Below are 19598 nucleotides of genomic sequence, written 5' to 3'. Positions count from 1 at the left end.
TCACATTTTCTCACCACCTCTCTGATTTCTAGAAAATATTCGTTGATGGGTAGAAAACTCGATTCCCATGACAGAGAGGATCTTTCCTTCTTGTTTGCAATATGCAAGCATATCTTTCTCAGAAGGACTAAATAAAGATGTCCCATCAAAGGGAACATTGATGAAAGACTTCTTCAAAGGTTTCACAAGTTGCATAGTCACATCCAGGCATGTCTTCTTACAGCAATGCCTGAACCAGAAGCCAGTGAAGCTCATTCAGCTACATGAGAGATCAACCTCATGGACATGTTGGAAATGGACAGGAGTTGTCAGCAGAGAAGATCATCTTTTGACATCCTCTGCAGACACGAACTCAGAGAGAATTTGACAGTTCTTTACCTCAACAACCTCTGCTCTGAGGTCTCAACTACCGGTCACATTTTACAAGACTACAGAGAAATTTGACCAAAGACCCGCCTTCTGATTCTGTCCGGTGCCCCATGTTTGGTGGGTGAACAGATGCACTCAGTTTTGCTAGTTCTTTTTTTAGTAGCTGCTGTTACCATAGCATCTATTGGGACTCCTTAGCTCCAAGTTTATTTTGATCTCCAAATAGACTCAATGGAATCTGGATCTTTCCTTCAGTGGAGATATCAGAAGAGATGGGGAGTTCCACTACAGGGACTGACTGGAAGCTACCTGGAATTGGCTGCCCCTGTGAAACAGGCCTAACAGAGTCAGAGCTCACAATCAAAGAGGAAATAGGAAGTGGATCTGTGGGATGAGAGACTGGATCTCTAGAAAGAGAAAGCTCTTTGCACAACCTCGACAGCAGACAGACCCAGGGAAGCCGTGGCCACCTGCACTGAACAGAGACTCCCAGTATGGGTAGATCATGACTGCAACCGGATCCATGCCTGGAGGAAGGGGATGGACCACAGCTGTCCAGCACCAAGGCTATGAGGGACAGTGATAGATCAAACCACTATTTATCCTGGCTCCATGGATCAGATGCAGAAGCTTCATCTCCGGGACTTGTTCTGATCCAAAGGAATAGATGCAGAAGCTTCATCTCCGGGACCTGTTCTGATCCAAAGAAACAGGAGCAGTACTGGTGAGGGATGCTGCTGGAGTCAAAGTGATTCTCTTAGGATCCAACTCCAGACCTCTCAAAGCTGTCGGATCCTGGCGCTCTGAAACCAAAGAACAGCTTGGAGACTGAGATCGTACCATGTGAGTAGTGGCTTGAAGACTCATGGATCCAATAGGTACAGAGCAGAGATGACCCTCCCCCACCCCCCACCCGGATCTGAGCTCTGAGAATTTTTTACACCATATTATCCACATCTGCTTAAGAAAGACTTCTGGACAACCTGCAGAATGTGGTAGATTGGGGCCTAAAATGCTTTTTGGGAGTTTGAAAGAAGAGGAATGAAGTCCAAGGAAGACGAGATCCAAAATGAATTCTGGGGAGCGAGCTCTTGGATACGTGAAGTACTGGGTTTTGGTTCCAATAGCTTGAATCCAAAACCTTTGCTGTAGGGCTTGCTGAAACAAACAGATTCAAAGCTTTGGATCTAAGGACCATAGCTCTGGGTCCGTGTGTGTCAGATCAGATATCTTTGCAATTTTTGGAGGTGGTTCCAAGGAAGTCGACAGGGAGTGCCTTCCTATGCTCCAAAGGCATTTTTGAACTTGACAAATGCTTGAGGGAAGGACCTACATCTGAGCATGATGGCACCAAATAAGACTGGGGTACTGGGGATGGACTAGGGCATTATGGGCAGAGGGAGGACCTCAAACGTTGAATCCAAAGTCTAAAGAATGCAGCCTAGTCGGATCCAAGGAATGGATCCATAACTAATTTGCTAATGAAAAGGACAACAGATATGGACAGTATTCTGGTGAAAAACCTCAAAATACTCATCAAAAGGATTAATGCAGTCAAAGCTGCTCTTTCAAAGCAAGGAATAGTGGACAATTTAATTTCAGATAATGGCCCACATTGTATACTCCATGGCATTGGAGAGTTTTTTTTTTTTTAGTTTTTTTTTTTTTTTTTTTTTGTTAAACAGCCTGCTAATATTCAAACATGCAAAGCCAAGCCCAAAATATTCAGAGTTAAGCTGTCAAAATGTAGTACAAACTGTGAAAAAACTCTTGAAGAAACCCCAAAGCATTAACAGTGATAGCTACGCAAGTGTTCACCTAGCTTTTCTGGAATATACTCTGGAAAATATTCCCTTACAAAATCTGCATCACCAACTCAACTATTAATGAGCTGTAGCTGAAAGAGGAGCCACCCTACCACTACCTCACTTCAATATGAAAATGCAATTTCTGTGAGACACTGAAAGACAAAAAAGTCTACACTACACAAAAATACAACTGATTGAAAGCAACCATTTTTTTTAAGAACAGGAGTGTAACAAAGTTTCACAGCAAAGTAGCCAGGAGTGGGAATAAATGTGAGAAACAAAGGTATTAATAATAGTCTGACAGCAAGACCAGATTCATGCAGACAGCTTCATTAGCATATATTTCAGACTGCACCAATACAGAGTACAGGCCATAAGATACAAAGTTACAAAGGCTAGAGGGCTAATTTCCCAAACCTATGCCTTTATATTATAGCTCCTTTTTCAAAGATAATAACTTCACCTTTACTATATGATAAAGGCTACTGTAAAAATACAAACATGTGACAGCAATTTCACTACACTTTCTACTGCATGCCCCTACATTCTGAAACTGAGAAAAGTAATGTTTCCACCTTGGAAAAAATGAAACTGACAAATGCATAATGATTCTTACAATGCAATGTGTAAAGTGCAGTTGTGAACAGCACAGCTAAAATAAATATTAGCAAATATCTTTTTACAGTAACCTATCACATAAAATACAGTGTGAATCATTATTTTTGAATACGACAGACGTAAAATACAGGAGTGTAGCTTTAGGGAAAATGCACCTCTATGCTCTGTACCTTGTATGTTTGCACGGGCTGAAATGCATGCTGAAAAAGCTTGTCTCGGTTTCATTAAAGTCATCCTGAATATCCATACATTACAACTGCCATGTGCAGGCCTTGCATAACTTAGTTTTGTTAAAGCAAGCTAAAACTTGCAATCTGTTATTCCTTTCCTTGTAACTGATCTCTACTACAGTGTAATGTATACTTCAGCTTAGTTACTACTCCCTTTGTATTCTTTCAGTATCTGTCAGTAGTACAGGATACATCACAATCTACCTGCATCTCTTAAAGCAAGGTGAAACTTGCATGTGAAAACATTTGCGGAATTGTATTAAGATGTTGTACTTCAAAATACTTTACTTGCAGCCATCCTCTCGCACTAATGACCATCAGCCCTCTCATCAACCCATCTATTTCCTGAGGAGAGAATCTGTCTCTTTCTGACAACAGACAGTTGCGGGAGGCAACTATATACAATCAATCAAGGCTTTTAGTTGGTCTTAACATACTTAGTTTTCCCCACGGAATCCCAACATGAGCAGTCCACAATGTCAGCCCTGTGTACTGGTGCACTTCTGCACATTTGCCAACTTGCCAGCTAAAGCACATCACCATACTACTTACTGAATGTGCATGACACCTGTGGTATATCCAGCTTAATTAAATGTAGCACAGAAAATCGCCTTCCCCTTCCCTCCCCAAGGGGCCACTACCGTTGCTCACACCCACCCTCCCCCAGCTGACTGCTCCAACATTCAGATCACTAAATGGTTTCACAGTCATTTCAGTTACAGTCAAGCATTAACCATCTCTAGCATGGAACCAGCAATTTGCAAACATGGTACTGTGGAAAACGCACACACAAACATTTGTACAGCACTTGCAGAGGTGCAACTAAGTTACAAACAAGATAAAGCAGTGGTACTCACTGTCCCTCTATTAGCCATGTACATTTAGTTTTGTACTTGTAATTCCCAGGTCCATCCGTTAAATATCCAGAACTCCCAGTTAATCTGCAAGGCAAAGGAAAAGACACAGTTCATATTAATGAAAAAGTGGCAGCACAAAAGCACAGGGCACTAGCTGATATCATATAAAACAATGTAACTCAACAGCAAAAGTTGAGAACTTCAGTTAAACAACAGAGGCTTATCTGTGTATAAGAACAAGTTTCTACCATTTGCACATACAGGGGTGCAGTAAACAAACAGTCATCTATTTTTACACAATTTAAAAGAACGTTCCCATTAAGCTCTCATCACACAGTCAATGTAATCCCCAACTGATGTAAAGATATTTTTCTCTAGTTGCGAATAGGCAGAACTTGTTTATAGTGCAACAAAATAAGTACCTGTTTGGTGTCTTAAGATGTCAAGTATAAAACACCCCCTTAAACCCTTCTATTGCCCTTTATGAACGTATTTGAGAGAGTGAATTGAGACAGTTACAGAGTAATCAGCCTAAAATATGTTTTTAACCTAATGAAGAGCGAGGAGTACTATGATAATTAAGGGGCAATAAGGTGAGTAGGGTGATTAAACCTGATTGGGAGGGGGATTATGGATACTCGCTTGTAAATTCAGAAGATGTTACAATATCTAAAATGATTGTGCTTTTTTCACTTGTGTTTCTTTAACTAAAGGTAACTGTGCATGTCATAGGTTCAAAATTGTATGCGCACAACCTTATTTGACCATTGTTTAGATGACAGCACTGCTGATTTCTTGAAAGTTGAAATCTCTATTTCCTCCATTACTGGGATCCCCAAGATCAACAAATCTATTTCTGACCCACCATTGCGTCTAATTCTAGTTGCGGGAGGTTCTATTACTGTGCCTTTGGCAAAGTTAGTGGATTGAAAGTTAAACTTTTTTGTGGACAAACCTCATGTTCTTAGGGATTCCTGGCACTTATTGAGAGAGTTTTTGGCAAAGCTGGTATTCACAGAAAAATATTTTTTAGTGGTAGTTGATATTAAAGATCTGTTTTTGGTTATTCCACACAAGAAGGGTATTGAACGGTTCCAGGAAACACTTTGCAGAGGGTCTAATTAATGATTATCACAAGGTTAATATGTTGGTGGAATGTATGAATTGTGTGTTGACTTATATTTACAGAATTATTCTTCAAAGAACACAAACAGCTTACCAGGGTAGCCATGGGTGTGGCTGCTACCCCGTTTTTTGCAAATGTAATTTTATGGTAGTGTGAAACAAAAAGAAGTTATGTACTCACCATAACGTTCCATGTGAGTTGTTCCATCTCGCCTTCATTCATCACTGATGGGTTCGGAGCCGATCCTCAGCTCCTACACGGCCGACTAGCAAGCTCAAAGTTCTCCAGTAGCTCGAGACCCCACCCCTTATCCCATAATGCACTGCTGGAATTACCTCAGATCTTGTTTGCTGTGTACCATATAATAGTACAATACATTATTCTGCCTAGGAATGAATACACATTGAAAAACCAGGATGAAGACAGCATCCAGGTCAACTGTCTGCAATGAGGGGGAAGGAGTGAGGGACGTGAGAATGAAAGCGAGATGGAACAACTCACATGGAACGTTATGGTGAGTACATAACTTCTTTATGTGAAGTCGTTCAATCTCACCGTTCATTCATCACTGATGGGTAGCAGCCCTAGCACCCTGACCTTGGGTGGCTCACGAAGTACACTCTTCAGAACCGTAGAGCCAAATGAAGCCCTGTCCCTGGAGGCCTTATCCACTTTGTAATGAGTTATAAAAGTGCGAGGTTTAGACCAGGTGGCTGCTGCACAGATGCTATCAGAAGGCAATTTGGCTTGAAAGGCTGACTAGGTAGAAACTGCTCTGGTTGAATGAGCCTTTACCTTACTAGACAAGGGCATATTATGACAAGCATATGTATAGGTGATACAATCAGACAGCCACTTAGGGTTGTTTTAGCAACTGGTTTACCTTTTCTGGTCTCAGAAAAGGACACAAAGAGCTGATCTGATTTCCTAATGTCTTTTGTTCTGTCCAAATAAAATCTAAGTTGTCTATGAACATAGAGTTTATGCAACATATATTCCAATTTGTTGGTATGATTAGGGAAGAAAACGGGTAACTCAATGACTTGATTAATGTTAACTTCAGAACATACTTTGGGCAGAAAGGATGGATTAGTCCTGAGAGATACTCTGTCCATATGGAAGACCGTGTAAGGGGGCTTGATGGAAAGGGCTTGGAGCTCTGACACTCTATGGGCTGAAGTGATGGCTACTAAGAAGATAGTTTTCCACGACAAGAATTTTAGTTCACCAGATGCAGGCTCAAAAGGAGGAAGAATGATACGAGATAACATAAAATTCAAATTCCAGGGGGAATAAGGTGGCTTCACTGGAGGCCTTATGTGAAAGAAACCTTTTAGAAAAGCCTTAGACAATTGGTGAGCCATAATATTCAAACCATCAATTCCTAGATGGAAATTAGATACAGCAGCTAATTGTACTCGTACCGTAGCTGCCGCTGCTCCTTTGTTGAAGATTTCTGTCAAGAATTGTAAGATAGAAGACAATGGCGCTTGATAAAGGTATAAACACAGAAAAACTACAATCTAGTATATCTCCTACTAAGAATAGAACAAAGGTATATATAAAAATGAAAAAAATATAACTTGCTGAAAGTTGACAAACTCCCAATAAAGTCTCGAGGCAAGCTGGAAACCAAGTAATCCGTGTCGTGGCAAACTAGATCCGAGGTAATTCCAGCAGTGCATTATGGGAAAAGGGGTGGGGTCTCGAGCTACTGGAGAACTTTGAGCTTGCTAGTCGGCTGTGTCGGAGCCGAGGATCGGCTCCGAACCCATCGGTGATGAATGAACGGCGAGATTGAACAACTTCACATCTTTTGTTTTGAAATCACCAAAGTATTTTTTGACAGTGTATGTGTATTATTTGGACATTTTTTATTGTTTGGAAAGGTTCTGTTGTGATGTTGAATGAATTGTTGGAATACATTAAGAATTCTAATGAATTTTTAAAGTTTAAGTTTAAATGTGATTATCATCATTTTATATATATATATATATATATATATATATATATATATATATATATATATATATATATATATATGTTACAACTGCCTCATGTACACAGACAACCCTCTCCTCCTCCCAACAAATTTCAACACATGTGAGAGATGCAACCATATAGCCAAACTGGAGGCTAAGCTCTCTCAACTCAGTACTGGCATAACCAGTCAGGAGGAGAAGGAAACCATACTCACTACAATTCCAGTCTCACATAGACCTACCACGACAGCAAACCAAACACATAATCACACAAAACATACTCGGAGGCTCTAAATAAAGATCTGCGAAGCAGCAGAGACCTCCAAAGCAGACACCCAAGCAGCCGCTACCCCAAAACAAAACACGTGCAACACATCTCTCACAAAGCCAGTGTGCCAAACAGTCACAGCCCTTAAGACTAAGCAACACACCTGATACACTTGTAATAGGTGACTATCGTCAGGCACACTGACGTCCCGCTCACCAGGCTGAACAAGGAGAGGGTCACGGTGAGCAGCCTGTCGGGTGCTAGGATCCGCCACATAACACAAGCACTCGGGTCACTCCAAGGCAAGTACAAATATGACTCAGTCATTGTCCATGCTGGTGTGAATGACCTGAGACGTACCTCCCTGGACTACATGAAAAGAGACATAAAGGAGCTCTCTGAGCATGTAGCCCAGGCCGGTATGACCCTGACCTTGAGTAGCATCTTACCCACACCAAGAATGATGCCACAATATGAAGACAAGATGATCAATTTCAACAATTGGCTTAAGTACTGGTGTCATTCAAAGGGGATCCAATGCCTGTCAGCTTGGGATGATATGCTCGACAAGCCACGATGCTTCGCTAGGGACGGCTTGCACCTGTCACCCCTGGGCTTTCGGATATCGGCAAAGGCTCTTGCTACCCCGTAGTGCCTTTTTTAGGCAAGGCTCAAAAGACAAACCCACCTCCATAGGTATCACAAGGGATAAGAAACTAAGAGTAATGCTGCTCAACGCCAGAAGTCTAAACCTCAAGATGCACGCACTTGAAACTCTCCTTAGCATGGAGAACATCGATATCTGTGCAGTAACAGAAACCTGGTTCAGGGCTCCCGAGAGCACCCCAGCACTATCAGGTTATACCTCATACCATGCTTTTCGGCCCCAAAACTTGGACCTAACCACAAAAGGAGGGGGAGTATCGATATTCATCAAAGATACCCACACCTCCAGGTTGGTGGCAAAGCACGAAGCATCAGAGACTATCCATGTGCAACTAACAGTGGGTAAAACTGCCTTCCAGTTTATAGCCTGCTACAGACCACCCTCCCAAACCCAGGAACCCCACTCGGCCTTCCTCAGAACACTGGAAAATATGAAGGTCTCTCCAAACACCATTATATTGGGCGACTTCAACTACCCAAACATAGACTGGGAGCATTACTCTAGCTCCAACACCCTAGCCCAAAGGTTCCTAGAATTTATAAACTCAAATGCTATGGAACAACTTGTTACCACTCCCACAAGAGGGGAAAACATACTGGACCTGATCATCACCAACATGGGAACTCTATGCTCCAGACCAGAAGTGTATCCCTCACTGGTAAGATCAGACCATAAACTAATCTCACTGGATATTCACATCCTGACCCCACCCCTGCCCAGAAAACCACAGTGAAAAACTTCTCTAAAGCAAATTTTACACTCCTCAAAACTGAGGTGGAATCCTTCAAAGCCCCGGCCTGTGGAAAATCTGCCCAGACCGCAGAATCCTTTATAAACGCATTCTATGAGCACCTTCAGGAATGCATGGATCATGCGATCCCAAATAAAACCAAGACCCAATCCTCCAAAGGCAGACGTCCTGTCTGGTGGACCCCAGCCATAAACAAACTATACAATAGAAGGAGGAAGCTACTAAATTATAAAGCAAAATCCCAAAAAGGGAAGGCATCACTGATCAGTATTAGCAAAAAACTACGGGCACACATAAAATTGTCTAAGGCCAGCTTCGAGAGAAAATTGCACAGAACACCAAGGATAATCACAAGGCTTTCTTTAGTTATGTTAGGAACCTGGGTGGTAATTCCCAGATATGCTCAGAATTAGTCCAAAATGACAAAAAATACACCGAACCCACAGACATTGCCAACATCCTAGCTGACAGGTTCAGCGCAAACTTCTCCCCCCACCAAAAGGGCAAATATCTATCCCAGCAGAGTGCTGCCCCCCTGACATCTCAGATGCTCAGGTAAGAGCCGCCCTCTCCAAAGCAAAAAACACAGCATCAATGGGACCAGATGGTGTCCCGGCGGCCCTACATTAACTCAAAGAAGAGCTAAACCCAAACATAAAACTACTGTTCAATCTCAGCCTTACTACAGAATATGTGCCCAAAGAGTGGTGTACAGCAACAGTGGTCCCTCTCCATAAAGGTGGTGCCTCAACGGATCCTGGAAACTATCGCCCCATAAGCCTGACTAGCTTGGTCTGCAAAGCTATGGAAAGGATCATCATGGACCTCATAAATAAAGATATTGGGGACCTACAAACACTGGATCCTACCCAGTTCGGCTTTGTTAAGGGCAGATCCTGCCTCTTAAACCTGGTTGATTTCTTTGAAACAGTCACCAAGGCCATTGACGAGGGGAAGGTGGTCCACACAGCCTACCTGGACCTCGCAAAAGCCTTCGATACAATACCCACTTGGGCATTATAGATAAGCTCACCAGCTTAAATATAAACCCCTATGTCACTAGATGGATTGCAAACTGGCTCAAGGACAGAACCCACATGGTTAGAATTGCTGGAGCCATGTCAGACTCCAAACCAGTTACAAGTGGTGTCCCACAAGGCTCAGTCCTGGGACCTCTCTTGTTCGGTATATATTTCTCGGAGGTGCAGGCCAACACGGAAGGACTGTGGCTGACCAAGTTCGCAGATGACTGCAAACTGGGTGCCATAATCGACTCTCCAGCCGACACAAGCATCCTCCAAAAGGGCCTCATAGAAACAGACAACTGGTGCCAGTGCCATGGCCTCAAGCTAAATGCCAAAAGTGTATAGTCATCCCTTTGGCAAAAACAAAGTGCCCACAAATTACCACATAGGTGGAAATCCATTAAGTACAGAAGAAGTAATTAGGGACCTGGGGACCCAAGTTGATAGCAATCTCTCATTTGACAACCACGTGGCCAAAGTGGTTAGAAAAACATTTTATATAGCCCACCTAATCATGAACGGATTCACATCTAGATCAGGGAGGTCATCGTGCCTCTTTACTCATCCCTCATCAGGCCCACAATTGAGTACAAGCCCCTTTGGGATGTACCTTACCAGACACCTGCAGCAACTGGAAAGACCCCAAAAGTACCTCACCAAGAGGATCAAAGGACTCAAACAGATGCCATATGCTGCCCGGTTAAAGAAACTCCAGCTCTACTCAGTGGCATACTGCCTGTTCAGAGGCGATCTGTGCCTGACGTATAAAGCCATGTCCAACCCAGAATTAATGGACATGCTGCACCTCAGAAAATCCAAATCCCATCGAAGCTCTGCCGAGAGACTTGAACCTCAGCACTGAAATAAATAGGACATGCTGGAGGGACAAATTCATAACCCAGAGGCTCCCTTCACTCTGGAATAAAATCCCAGTCCAGGTTAGGCAGAGTCCCTCATGGACTCTCTTCAAGAGGAATCTTGATGAGTGGATGGGAGATTGTAGGTTTACACCGGGTATCACTTCTGTGTCACTGTTAGATAGAGGCACAGTATACTAACCTCGAAAAAGGGCATAGCAAAATAAATTTAAAATGGGTGGCGAAAGCCAAACACATTCTGGCTAGGCTTATAAATGCCCTAGGGCAGATAGCCTAGTATGAACCTATGAACCTATATATACACATATATACATATAGATAGCCTAGTATGAACCTATGAACCTATATATACACATATATATATATATATATATATATATATATATATATATATATATATACATATACATATACATATACACACACACACACACACACACACACACATACACATATATTCATTTTTTTGGACATTAAGATATTTAAGAATCTTGGCTATTGTTGATATGATTCAACTATTTTTAAGGAAGACAGTCTAAACAGTTTACTGTTTTACACTAGGTGTCATCCCCCTTTACAGCAGAGGAATATTGTGATAGGAGAGATGATTAGACTATTACGTCTTGTTTCGGATGACTGTATGCTTCAAGCTGCATTGGACATTCTATGAGTTATGTTTCTTGATAAGGTATACCCAGAGGCTTTAGTTAATAGCATTGACAGGAAATTTTAAGACAATGGTATATTAAATTTAGACCAATAATAAGGTACTCTGAAACATTTACAACTCATCAGGTGAAGGATGACAATTATGCTAGGTTGACTGTTTGCCAGTATAGCAACATGGTAGGTGATACCAAAAGGATTTTGATAAAAAAAAAAAAAAAAAAAAAGGCGGCCATTTTTTTAATCAAAGAATGCAAAGTAGTGGCTGGGTGATTGATGGGCCTGAGTTTTTTTAATAGGGGTTTTAATCTAAAAGAAATGTTTTGAAAAGGGCATGGTCAGTATCAATCCTATTGGTTACATTTGTGAAGGTACCAACATTGTACTAGGCAACTACCCCAAGACAGCCCCTAATGATGTGTGTATATGTTTTATTTACTTATTTAATTTATTTTACATTTGTTATCTGGACGAGGTCCATTTACAGCATAGGCCCAGGGAGAAAAGCTCCATATAATTAATACAATAATGACGACATTATACAGAAGGGAAAAAAAAACTATCATAGCAGCATCTGAGGAACAGAAACACAACAAAAAAATTCTCATCAGCAATATTTACATATATACATTGTTAGCTGTGAAAATAAGGACAGAAATAACAAAAAAATGTACATCAAGGGATATCACTTATCAATACCATGCTTAAAGAGGGTCTGATGTAAGAGAAGGAAAAGAATGGAGATAGTACATTGTAGGATTATGTAACACATGGACAAAGCCATGAGCTTACAAAATGAGACTTAAGGGAGTTTTTGAATGGTGTGGCATTTGATGCAGAAGTCAAAGAAGTGGGGAGATTATTCCAACTTTTAGCTATACTGTGTGAAAATAGAGCTTTACCTGCTGTGTTGTTGGCTGAGGAGATAGAGAGGAGTGATTTGCTGGCACAGCGGAGTGGATGATTTGGTGCACAGTGCGTCAGTAATTGCCTTATTGCTGGAGTTTTGTCAGAATGTTTTAGGATGTTATATGCTATGACTAGTTGGTGAAAAGTTAATAACCAACTATGGGAGTTCAAGCCACTGAAGTTGCCAAAGAGGTATACGATGATGGGTTCTAAAGGGGAAATTATTTGCAAACTTGGCAACCTTATTATAACAAGACTCGTTTGTCAAGGTCAGATTTTTTGACATAAGTCAGTACTGGTGCTGCATACACTAATGTGGAAAGAAGGTGGGTTTGAGCTAGGGTTACCTGAGCCTGATCCGAAAGAAAATGTCTGTATAGGGTACCCATTTTTTGTGTACCTTTTTAATAGTTTGAGAGATATGGATGTCAAAGTGGAGGTTATTTTCTATGTCAACGCCAAGGAGCTTGGTATGGGGAGAAGGTGAAATGACATTACCATTTTTGGAAGAGATAGAGAAGGAGAGAGGAGAGGTTTTTGATTTGTTAGGGGTAAATGTGAGTAATTAGTTTTGTTGGGATTTAAGATAAGTTGGATATTAGTGATCCAACTTTCCACTGAGGCAAAGGATTCTTGGGGGAGCTGCTGTAGAGTGGCAAGAGATGGGGCTGAGCAGATTAGGGTCGAATCATCTGCATACTGTACGAGTGAGGCGTGCAGGGTAGAGGTATGCAGATTGTTGGTGAAGACAGAAAAGAGAAGTGGAACCAATATAGTACCTTGAGGTACACCAATGATGGTTGGGAGTAAAGGTGATAAAACACTCTGCCAATGGACATATTGTTCTCTGTCTGATAGATAGTTTTTAAACAAGGCAGTAGTGTCAGGGGGCGAAGGATAAAGAGGTTAGAGTATCTATTAGTATGCAGTGAGAAACCATGTCAAATGCTTTAGAGAGGTCCAGGACTATAGCATAGAGAAAATTGTTATTATTTCTATGTTGGTTAACCAGGTTTGTAAAAGAGAGAAGAGCGGTAGTTGTGCTGTGGTGTGGGTGGAAGCCATGTCGTGTAGAGAGGAGATTGTTTGAATTTAGGAAATGCATAACGTGAGAGTGTATGCATTTCTCAAGTATCTTTGATAAAGGAGACAGAATGGCAATGGGGTGGTAGTTTGAGAAATCATAGGAATTTCCACCTTTATGAAGGGGAATAATTTAGGAGATTTTCCACAGTTGAGGGATATAGGATTCCTGTATGGAGCGGTTGATCAGGATTGAGACAGGGTAGGATAAGGAGTCAGCAGCCATTTTTAGGAAATTAGCTGGTATACCATCTGCTGCAAGAGTAGTGGGTTTTAGTTTTAAGAGGTATTTTTTTTTTATTGCAGAGGTTGGGACAGGTGAGAGCATAAAGGGAGGTATGTTGTTAGCAGCTGTTGTTGGCATGGATACACAGCTATTTTTGGATAGTTGGGTGGATAGTGATATAATGGATTCAGTAAATTGATGATTGGAGGCTATGTCGCTATTTGTGATAGTGGAGGTGGTAGCTGGTGTGGTGGTTTTGCCAGGTTTTATTTGGGAGTTAATTGCATGCCAAAACTTTTGGAGTTTGCTTGTTTGTTTTCATACCTAGAAAGTAGTTCTGTTTGTTTGTTTTTTCGCCCGATTCCTAAGTTGCTGATAGTTTTGTTTGGATAGACTAGTGTTATCTTTCTTCCAGATTTTCCATGCCTTATCTCTGGACTTTAATAAGGCTCTAGTGGACCTACTAAAGCCATGGAGCATAATGTAATTTAACTCTAGGTTTTCTTATGGGGGCTACTAAATCAAGGATGTTAGTAAGAATACTATTAAAGTAGTCAACTGCTAGGTCTAAGTCAAGGGTGCGTAATGGTTCCCAGTTGCATTTTTTTTTAAGTAGTGTTGAGATCCTGAGGATTTACATTGTGATAACCTCTAACTTGTCTACAGGACTGTAGGTCTGGGTAAGTTAGGAATGTTGTGAGGTGGTCGCTAAGTCCATCTGGTAAACAACCTATTTGTAATTATGTTCAGGGTAGTTTACAGTGTCCAATCTAGTATAGATTCCTTTTGGGATTTTTTTTTTTATCTACTCTAGTGGGTTCTTGAATGAGTTGAGAGAATCTATACAGGTTGATGTGGTTAGTGGGGTTTTTAGAGTTGCAGGCTATCCAATCTGTATTTAGGTCACCTAGTAAAATAGTCTCTTGTGGGAGGTTATCTTTTGTCCATTGTACAATTTCCTCAATTATTAGAGAGTTATTACCTGGAGGGATATAAGCACAAAGAATATTGATGCTCTTTTTCCTGTTTAGCTGTAGCACAGAGCCCAAGATCTCAGCAGTATGAAATAGAAGTAGAGGAGTTTGTAAAGCTGAAGTGTGTTTTATAGACAATTGCAACACCCCCTCCCTTCTATCCCACTCTATCTAGTCTTAGGATATTATATACTGGAGGGAGAATTTCTTCACTCTGGGTGCTGGGTTTTAGCCAGGTCTCAGTTATGGTTAGAATGTCAGGGGAGTAGTGGGTTACGAATGCGTGTAAGTCAGGAAGTTTGTTTGACATACTGCAAGAGTTAAGGTTGATGATAAGTATATCTGATGTGTGTTTGTTAGGGGGCAGGATGTTGCATGGCTCTGGATTTGGGCGAATATCTCCTGAGGTTAGGAGGTATTTCTTTAAAAGTAGTGTAACTTTCATTGTTTATAGTATGTCTATTAGGAGTTTACATGCTATTTTTCTAGTGTAAGATAATGGAATGTACTTCTTATGTATGGGTGATATTCAGTTGTCATTAAATAAAGAGGGGGCTATTGGGAAGCTTATGTGGGTTACTATAGGTGTGGAGGTATTTGTTGTATGGTAGGAGTTGTGGGGTAGTGGTGTGTTAGTATGTATGGATGTAATGTAGGTTAGGGTTGTGAGGGTTAAAAGGAGAGATGTTAGTAAGACTTGTGTTGTTTGGATGCAAGTAGTGTTGTGCCTAAGGGGTGGTATCGTAGGATATTACTGTGTGGGATATTTGTATAGGGAGATGGTCATGGGGTGTAGTTTGGGTAGATGCAGCTGAGTAGCTGTAGGGAGTAGTCAGGTGACAAGGGGTTAGAATAAATGTAGTAGTGGGGGCGGGTGGGAATAGGGGGCAGGGTAGGGGTGTGGAGTGAGCAGAGTGTAGCGAGGTGAACGGAGTGGGGCCCAGACACCACGTGACTACAGAGACAATCTGAGCACTATTCAGGGAGAGCAGGAAAAGCAGAATAAAAGTGGGGTAAGCTCAGAGTATTTGCTTCCCTTTGAGTTACATTTGTTAGAGCCTGTATTAGTTAGTGGTTGAGGAGGTATTGGGGAAACCTGATCTGATAGTGCTAGTACTGCGAGTTCCCGAGCGGACCACTACACAGCAAATTCCCAGCTTATTTAAAACAATTTACGCAGATATTAACCTTGTTTCCTTTGGAAGAAGTGACAAAATAAAGATTAGACTGCAGGATGTTCGGCTTTATGCACAGCAGTCTTTTACGGTGCGAGCCTTTCGTAGGGGTGGGTTGAGTTAAGGTAGGTACATTGGATGGTGTTCCTATGGGTATGATAAGAAAAAAGATGCAGTTTAAAAACTAGTGAGGTAGACCTTAAGGTGCAGACATAAGCAAAAGGGGAAATACAAAAGTTGCAGTGAAGACCAACAGAGAAATACAGTGGAACAATCAGTTACCTAACAGGAACTAATAATTAAAATAAGACATACACAGCTGTAATTAGTTTTAGTTGACAATGTTTGGCTAAGCTTCTGGTGTCATTCTAAAGGGATCCAGTGTCTGTCTGCCTGGGATGACATGGTCGACAGACCACGATGCTTTGCCAGAGATGGCCTGCACCTGTCACCCCTGGGATTCCGGATACTGGATAAGGTTCTTGCCACCCCTATAGTGCATTTTTTAGGCAAGGTTCAAATGACAAATTCACCACTGTAACAGGAACAGGCAAGCAAAAACTGAGGGTGATGCTACTCGAGTCTAATTTCAAAATGCACTCACTCGAGGCACTCCTTAACATGGATAACAACATCGATATCTGTGCAGTGACTGAGACCTGGTTCAAGGCTCCAGAGATCACCTGTGCATTACCAGGCTATAACTCATACCACACTTTTCGGCCATGTAACCTGGACTGGAACACCAAAGGCAGAGGTGTGTTCATATTCATTAAGGATATCCACACCACCAGGCTATTTTGCTCAGCATAATGCAGCAGAAGTTATCCAAGTGCAACTAACTCTGGGCAAAACTGCAATCCAAATTGTAGCTTGCTACAGATCCCCCACCATGCCCCAGGGCTCCCACTCCTCTTTTCTTGATGTACTGGAAAATATTAGGGTTCAACCAAGCACCCTAATAATGGGCGATTTCAACTACCCCACCATTAAACTGGGAAAACTACTCGTGTACCAACTCCTTCGCTCAATGCTTTCTAGGATTTATAAACTCCAATGCCCTGGATCAACTTATCCACACCCCCACCAGAGGCAACAATATCCTAGATCTGGTCATTACCAACATGAGTGACTTATGTTCCACACCTGAAGTCAACGCCTCATTGGTCCGATCTGACCATACGCTAATTACCCTAGATACCCACATCCTGCCCCCACCCCCCATTAAGGAAACCATGGTAAAATATTTCTCCAAAGCCAACTTCATGTTTCTTAAGACAGAAGTGGTGAACTTCATGACACCCATGCAGATGGATAATATAGTTATGACTAATGAATTCTACACAATTGCACTTTATAAGCACATACACGAGTGCATGGATCATGCTATCCCAAACAGAACCAAGATGCTATCCTCCAAAATAAAGGAAGCCAATCTGGTGGTCCCCCTGCCATAAACAAACTGTACAATAGAAAGAAGAAACTGTTGCAAGAGAGTAAAATCCCATGAGTGGAGGAGCTCCCTGGTCAGCCTCAGTAAGAAGCTGCGATCCCTGATAAAATCCTCCAAAGCTAGTTACGAAAACAAAATCGCCACTGACTCTAAAGACAACCACAAAGCATTCTATAGCTATGTCAAGAATCTCAATGGCAACACTCAGATCTGCTCCAAGTTACAGCACAATGGCACTAAATCTACAGACCCAACTGATATTGCCAACATCCTGGCAGATGGGCTCTTTAGGGGGTGAGAGGGGGGTAAAGTTAGCACTGAACCTATCTCTATACCGAAAGAATGCAAAGTTCCTGTAATCATGGCTGCACAGGTAAAAATCACACTCTCCAAAGACAAGAACACAGCATCCATGGGACCAGACAACATCCCAGGCTGCGTTCTACACGAACTGGCACCCCACCTAAGCACCAGGTTCAATCATAGCCTCACCTCAGGCTTTGTGCCCACTGAACGGCGCATAGCGACGGTTATCCCACTCCACAATGGGGGAGCCACCACAGATCCCGGGAACTACCTCCCCATTAGCCTGACGAGCCTGGTCTGCAAGGCCATGGAACTTATAAACAAAGACATTGGTAATCTCCAAACTCTGGACCCCACCCAGTTCTGGTTTGTAAAAGGCAGATCATGTCTCCTAAATCTGACTTCTTTGAAGCAGTCACCAAAGCCGTAGACAAGGGTAAGGTGGTTCACACAGCCTATCTAGATCTTGCCAAGGCTTTTGACACCATCCCCCATTCTGGAATTATAGATAAACTCACTAAACTAGGTATAAATCCCTATGTCACAAGATGGGTTGCCAAATGGCTCACTGACAGAACCCACACTGTGCAAGTAAACTCCAAATCCAACTTCAGACCAGTGACAAATGGAGTATCACAGGGTTCAGTCCTGGGTCCACTCCTGTTTGGTATCTACTTCTCTGAAATACAGGCTAACACAGAAGGTCTTTGGCTAATGAAGTTCGCAGATGACTGCAAACTAGGAGCCATAATCGAAACTCCTAACGATGTGGACATCCTACAAAAGGGCCTCACTGAGACAGATGCCTGGTGTCAAAGCCATGGCCTCACGCCTCAATGCCAAAAAGTGCACTGTCATCCCCTTTGGTAAAAACTCTGTACCCATGAACTGCAACATAGGCAGTAGTATACTTAACACCAAAAGTGTGATGAGACCTTGGGACACAAGTGGACAGTAGTCTCTCCTTTGATAATCATATCACCACAGTAGTCAGGAAATCCTAGGTGGTACACATCACAAAAGGTTTCTCATCCAGAAAAAAAAAAAAAAAAAAAAAGAGGTCATTGTTCTCCTCTACTCATCACTCAGACACATTACAGAGTACAACGCGCCCCTTTTGGTATGTACCTCACAAGACATCTACAACAACTGGAAAGGCCACAGAAATACCTCACAAAGAGGATTACCGGCCTCAAAGAGATGCCCTACGCAGACAGTCTCAAAAAAACTCCAGCTTTCCTCAGTCGCATATCGCCTACTCAGAGGTGATCTCTGCCTAACATACAAAGCTATGTCAAACCCAGAGCTGTTGGAAATGCATCCCTTAAAGAAGTTCCAATCCCTCAGAGCTACATGCTCTAGGGACCTAAACCTCGTCACCACAATAAACAGAACATGCCGGAGAGGATAGATTCCTGTCCCAGAGACTTCCCATACTCTGGAAGAAACTACCTATCTATATCAAACAAAGCTCTTCATTAGTACTCTTCAAGAAAAATCTTGATGACTGGATGGGAAATAGGAAATTCACCCCGGGGATCACTTCTGTGGCTCTGCTCGACAGTGGCACAGGAAAATAATTTTCTTGGGTGGCAAAAGCAAGGGTACATTTTTGGCTGGGCTTGTATAGGCCCTAGGGCCGACAGCCTAGTACCTACCTATGAACCTATGTCTTAAAAGCCTACATTAGCCAATATACCTTATAGGTGTATAACTAAAGTCATTAGGTGTACAACTAAAGTCATTAAACAGCATTTCAATGAGGTAGTGGGTCACCGTTTGTAAGTACTATATATAGACATTTCAATTACACTAACAGCAACTCCAGTGTTACCAACAAACTACACTATCACTTTACATTAAATAATTCTAGGAGTTCAAATCAGTAGTATGCCCCTTTTCAGCCTTTAGTTTGGTAGAAGCAAGTTACATAATCCACTATGTCGCTTGGTTCCTTTCTTGTGACGCTAACACTAGACCACGCTAACATTTATACATTGCGATTCCGAACCTCACACTATGCGTTTCCATGTAATATGCAGTTTTATCAGTTTAGCAATACTAACAACACATATGCTCTATGTTCTCCTATGCCCCTAGTATATTTTACATTTACCTTACTACTGAATGAGCAGCAGTATTTATAAATGCAAACTGTTTAAGGCAATTGCTGGATGCTACTGCTTAGTCTAATACACAGACATACACAGACATGCAGGCAGGTTAC

At 41.9% G+C, this 19598-nt stretch overlaps 1 protein-coding gene across 1 annotated transcript in view; it reads right to left on the bottom strand.

Moving 5' to 3' along the window:
- The window catches only part of ATRN (attractin), a 2639854-nt gene that overhangs the window by 2413010 nt on the left and 207246 nt on the right, over nt 1-19598 (bottom strand). Inside the window, exon 2 of the mRNA XM_044064458.1 lies at nt 3883-3966. Within this exon, the coding sequence (XP_043920393.1) occupies nt 3883-3966 (84 nt within the window). The remainder of the gene's footprint in view (nt 1-3882; nt 3967-19598) is intronic.

Source organism: Protopterus annectens, chromosome 2.part2 (genome assembly GCF_019279795.1).
Source record: "Protopterus annectens isolate FY-2018-M chromosome 2.part2, PAN1.0, whole genome shotgun sequence".
NCBI classification, from domain to species: domain Eukaryota; kingdom Metazoa; phylum Chordata; order Ceratodontiformes; family Protopteridae; genus Protopterus; species Protopterus annectens.
This window is presented reverse-complemented; position numbering and strand designations above follow the sequence as displayed.